Raw genomic sequence first — 6,000 nt, 5'->3', positions numbered from 1 at the left:
AGCAGCGTTGATGGCAGCAGAGGCTACGCGAGAGGCTCGCGGTTAGTGTTAAGTGTCCTGTGTGTGTGTGTGTGTGTGTGCAGGGATGTGTGTCCCTCTCCAGGCTTGTTTTGATACCAGACACCTGCTGAGCAACGGTAAACTGCATGAGTGACTCCAGTGAACCCTCATGCCAGCCTACGCCGTATTTTCCGCAGGATTCTCAGAGGGGACCTGTCCTTCGCGACTTGTCCACCGCGGATGACTGAGTGGACGGAGATCTCGGTCTATTATCCGCCACCGTTTTCTTTGGCCGCCGTCACAAGGGACACTGTTCGGAGCTGAAGGAACCCGCTTCCTTCTTTTTCCTGCGCTTCTTCTTATGCACCGTCCAGCAAGCAGCCGCCATCAGTACCAGGACCAGCCCCATGATCAACAGGACCACAGAAACCACTTTGGTCTGCGGGAGATCGTTGTACGTGTATGTTACCCCGGTTCCAGCCACTCCAATCACCAACGAGATGATCCCAAATGGGAAGATGCAGCGGTACCAAGACTTCTCCATCCCTCCCGTGGCTTGCGAGAGCTTCTCTAGGGACGACAGCACGTCTGGGACTTTAGGAGGTCCTTCTTGCGACTGGCCTTCCTGGGTTTGGGCCGCTGCTGCCGTCTGTGGTTGGCAAGTGAAGTGCCCCGTGGTGCAGCCCATCTTGCTACAGGATGCTGCTAAATGCAATCTAGGCAAGGAATTGTGGAGATCCACTCACAATGTCTGTGGGGTTTGTCAGTGCCACGGCTCTCTATCTCTCGAGCCCACAGCAGCACGTTAAACACTCGGGCAGACAGAAAGAGCACTGCTATATATGTGGCCAGAAGGAGGGGTGGAGTCAAGCAGGAGAGGGGGCAGCCCGGAGGTTCTGATTGGCTGCAGCTGCACTCTGATGTAAAATGCCATAGTATGAGACTGGGCAGCGAAGCACAAACAGGAAGGAGGTGGGAGAGGAGGGGTGGAGTTAACCATTCAAGCTCCGTTCACTAAAATCCACCCACTCCTTCTCCATACTCTTACTTGTAAGAGAATGAGTGCATGCATCCTATCGAGAGGATTCTGGGATGGGAATGAGACTATTTTAGTGCTCATTAAATAAGGAGATTGTTTTATTCAGATGCGCAGCTATGAGAGCATGTGATTTATTCATCCAACCCGACAGCATGGCAAAACGCATGCCGGCAGATATCTGATGAATCCAGAGCCTCTGCTCACTCATGTGCCTGCCACGCACCCACGCACTTTTGGCCTCCTACGCTGCACTAACACAAAACACTGCCAACCGCTTGAAAAACGGGCTCTGAGCGGATGTCCATTTTTAATCCTATCGAGTTTTCCCCATCACGGATTGTGCACTGGAGGGAAAACCAATTTGTAGGAGAGTGAGCAAGAGACAGAGATCCTACGCGCTCATGGCAATAGCGGTGTAATTTATATCCCAGCTTCGTCTCTCATGTGAAATCATTTCTCCATTTACGGAGCGGCAGTACTGATAAACAATGAGGTGTGAAGATTTGTGATTATTTCAATGGGGGACGACAACAAAGGGCGAACAAAAGGCAATTATCAGGTAATTAGAATTGGTTAAAGAAATTCTAACTGCATTATACATGTCACCATGTCCTAACCGAAGGCCTCCAAGTGAAACTAATGTGTCCATCCGCACTAAGAGTAAAAAGTTCAGCACAAAATGATAAAATCAGGCAATCACATGATCAATCAGGATTTAGGATTCACTGTGGGTGCAAAACCTGCATGACTCCACAGAAATTAAAACCAGGCGACTGGAAATTTTCCGGTTTGGACAGATACTCAGATTAACATGGAAATGCATCACTTTATCTTGATCTGCCTGGTTTGTGTTCTTGTGAATCAAACCGAAGAGCATGGTGTACAAAAAAACATGGTCAAGGGTTTGGTCTTTCACCTTACTGATTAAATACGATTAACGGATCAATCGCTTATTACTATTTCTTTGTTAGTCAGACATTGTTGATGCCGTCTGCTGCAGAAAACTTCATCAGTTATTCTCATGGCATCAAATTAAAGACAACAAAGCCATCATAATGATCCTTTGTCAAATAATCCTCAAAATGAGCTCACAAAAAAGCAATAGATCCAAGCCTCTCTTCCATACACAGCCAAATACGATGTCTAATATGACTGACGTTCATAAGTGGTTCCTGCTCAGTTTATTCCCCTGGCCAAATGAGTGCGGTAAAATCAAATGTCGTGATCGTAACCGGATAAACTGATGTCTGGTGACTCACAACACGCCAGCTCAGACATACTGTAAGGAGAAATCAAGATGTAGGGGAGAAAGAGAGACAGACGGGATAGGAAAGATGGATAATAAAGAGAAGTAAAGGATCCATGAACGATTGCATTACTCCTGCTGACTTGTGGCATGCTGTTCAGTTACTACTCATCTATTATTGTTGGTTATGTTGTAATTTGCTCTGTAAGAAATCATCTGCTGAATGCATTAAGGTAAATGTACTACTGTAGCTAAGTTGTTTAAATGAATGGGAAATGCTTTTACAGTAATATGCTCACTGTCTCTTACATCACAGCTCTGCCTGGGACTTCCTTGTGCAGTTCCTCCACCTAAAAGTATTCAGACACTTGCCAGTTTAATTAACAAACCTATATTGTGAATAATTAATACCGGTTCACAAAAGAAAAGCTTTACCTCCCATTCAGTTCCTTGCAAGCTCTCATCCTAAGCAAGCTGTAAATGCATTTCCTGTTCATTTTTACCAAATGATGGAAGGAAATCTGAAAACAGTTCAATCTATACAGAGACATAGACATTTCTTATAACAGTGTCTTCTACAGGAGATGTTTGAATTTATAAAATATTAATATAAATCAGATCATAATTTCTGTAAAAAGCAATAAGGATTTCAAACAGGCTGACAACATTTAAACAGATCAATTTGCACTAAATGCACCCATAAAATGACAAAACACTATAATTTAGACACTAATTTAGACACACACAGCTCATTTAACAAACTTATATTGTGAATAATGAATGCAAGTTTACTAAAACACAACATCATTAAGCATATGTATTTTTAATTTTATTTTTTTATGGTGAAATGATGAAGAAAGACAAAATATTATTAATATTTACTGAGATATTCATTATTTTGTAGAGGGGGGTCAAAACGACAATTTTCACCTGAGATTCAGAGCCAAATTACAAGGGGGTATAATGACTTAAGAAAGATGCCAGCATCATTATATTATTTTTACACAGAGATCGGTAGCTCTGTTAGTAAAAATCTGTTGACTTTAGCTGTCTTTGTGGCATTATATGCTAATAGTGACCATTCAAAAATGGGAAAAAGCTCTTTTCAAGTTTGCATGCATGTAACTAAAGAAGTATTAAAGATATCTTAATGCCCTTTTTAGATTGTGGGTTTTATCACCAATATGCAATCTATATGCAGACTTGTAGAAGAAGTAGAAATCAACATCAAATGTTCCTGTAATTCTTCTACAGGAGACTTGTTACAAGATCTAGGGAAGACAAAAAAGCAGAAAAGCCTTTTGAACATGTGCCATTCTTTATTATGTCCACCAGATTTGAAGATTTGTCTCTATGGGTGGACAGGGCATTTTAAGGATTTCTATGTGACTTCACTGTTCCTTTTCCTGTACATTAGGGCTGTTTTTCCCAGGAAGGGCTGATGATATTCCTGGGTAGCATGGGATGAATGTTTTTACTGGACTTACAGGGAATAGACTCTGTAAACCTAGGAATTCAAGCTCTGACATTTCAACTAAATAGCTCATGCACAACATTTTGTCCCTTTTTACTGGAAGCTTATGTCACTAAAACAAATTCCTTGTATGCGCAAACATACTTGGCAATAAAGCTCTTTCTGATTTCTGATTCTGATTCTTTTTTGATAACACTATTTATTCTGCTCTGTTCATTATTATTCTTTCCTTTCTCAAAGCATTGTATGACATGGAAGACCCCTGGAGCTCTTTTGAATCAAGACCTGTGAGAGCAGAAAATATATTTTTATTGACATGGTTTGAGGAATAACAGCAGAATCTCCCTTTAAAGCTGTTGGAAAGGCAAATGTGATGCAAGTCAAGAGCAGATCAGCCCTTCATTCTGCAATATGAGCTCAAAAGCTGAAAGTCATGTATCTGTAATAACTCTTGACTCATGCGGCAAATAATATTCTGCAGTTATTCTGTGAAATGGGAAAGAAAAATGAAATTCTGTCATCATTTACTCACCATTATGACATTTCATATCCGTTTGACTTTCTTTTTCCTGTGAAACACAAAAGACGTCAGGATGAATGTCTGAGCTTTTTTCAATGAAATCATGAATCAAAGAGGCACCATCAAGAGCACCATATATATAATGTTTTTATCTGCTAGTTGTTTGTCTCGATTCTTGCCTCTTGTGTTTATTATTATTATTTGTTCATTTATTTTGTTCATCCTCGTGAAGGTGTCTTACACTGTTAGATGCTCCCTGTCTTTTCTTGTATAATCTGTGATCAATCAATCAATCAATAAACAAATATATTTTAAAATAGTATAAATCATCTATTAGAGAATTCATCCAACAAAAAAGCCATGAGGATTTCAAACAGGTTGAATGCATTTTAATAGATCAACTTACATTTAATACACCAATAAATCTGAAAAAAAAAGGATTAAAAATTAAGAAATTAAAGCCTAATTGAATTGATACATTAATTTGTAAAACAGTTGTAACAAATATTACAATATTATTTTATAAAAGTCATGAGGTGGGATTCAAATGAATCACCAAACTGTTTTGAACTGGTTCATATATAATAATAATAATATATATATATATATTATATATATATATATACATATATATATATATATATATATATATATATATATATATATATATATATATATATATATATATATATATATATATATACATATATATATTTATATATATATATATATATATATATATATATGTATATATATATATATATATATATATATATATATATATATATATATGTATATATATATATATATATATATATATATGTATATATATATATATATATATATATATATGTATATATATATATATATATATATATATATATATATGTATATATATATATATATATATATATATATATATATATATATATATATATATATATATAAACATATATCATATATGCATGGATACATGCATACATTCATTACTTTTAGGAAAATAAGCTAGTTTCTCACGAAGACACTGATAACATCATCAGTGTTCAGCAGTCATCAGTGACGTAAGGAGGTTCTGCCTCACATTTCCCTTTGTATTCCATGGAAGAGAGTGAGTAAATGATGAAGGTCTGAGTGAACTTGAACCACAGTGGCTTTGTTTCTGCACAGGCAGCATCCCAAACGAGATGTAAGCTTACAAATAACTGATTCGGTGTGCTACACACAGGCAGGCAGCGGCACAGAAAAACTCACTTGGATGAGAAAATCAACCACAGTCCTTTTTAATAGAAGTCAGTTGACTTGGCAACACATCCAGGCAGCTGCTCTGATTCTGAAAGACGCCCGGAGCATCCAGTCGGGAAGTATAGAAATGTCAAAAACAATATCAAATGTTCAAATAGCATTTGAAAAAGTTTGAAATAGCATTTGTTTATTTCATGTTAGTTTATACACTAGTTCGGTATTCTCATTATATGATACAATACGAGACATACTGTAAAAGTCTGATGCATCAAATATGATACTCAACAACAACATTATGTACGAGTTACGTAATCAGATTACTTTTTTCCAAGTAATTAGTAAAGTAACGCATTACTTTTGTACTTATATCTATTTGAATGTGTATGCATGCATATGTATATCCTTATGATTATTTGGTATAGTATTCTTGATAATGTATAATTTTTGTATTTATGTTTCACTTGCAATTTCTTTTAACT

The 6,000-nt window shown here is 37.2% G+C and overlaps 1 protein-coding gene across 1 annotated transcript; it reads right to left on the bottom strand.

Moving 5' to 3' along the window:
- Positions 1-298: 298 nt before the first annotated feature.
- LOC127943218 (transmembrane protein 100-like) lies at positions 299-688 on the bottom strand. The gene has a single exon (XM_052539474.1). It carries the CDS (start codon positions 686-688, stop codon positions 299-301), a length of 390 nt encoding a protein of 129 aa, XP_052395434.1.
- Between the last annotated feature and the right edge of the window lie 5,312 nt (positions 689-6,000).

Source organism: Carassius gibelio, chromosome A3 (genome assembly GCF_023724105.1).
Source record: "Carassius gibelio isolate Cgi1373 ecotype wild population from Czech Republic chromosome A3, carGib1.2-hapl.c, whole genome shotgun sequence".
Lineage (NCBI taxonomy): Eukaryota > Metazoa > Chordata > Actinopteri > Cypriniformes > Cyprinidae > Carassius > Carassius gibelio.
This window is presented reverse-complemented; position numbering and strand designations above follow the sequence as displayed.

Excerpts from the sequence above, each read along its gene's own strand:
- LOC127943218 (XM_052539474.1), bottom strand. The coding sequence starts at position 688 with ATGGGCTGCACCACGGGGCACTTCACTTGCCAACCACAGACGGCAGCA.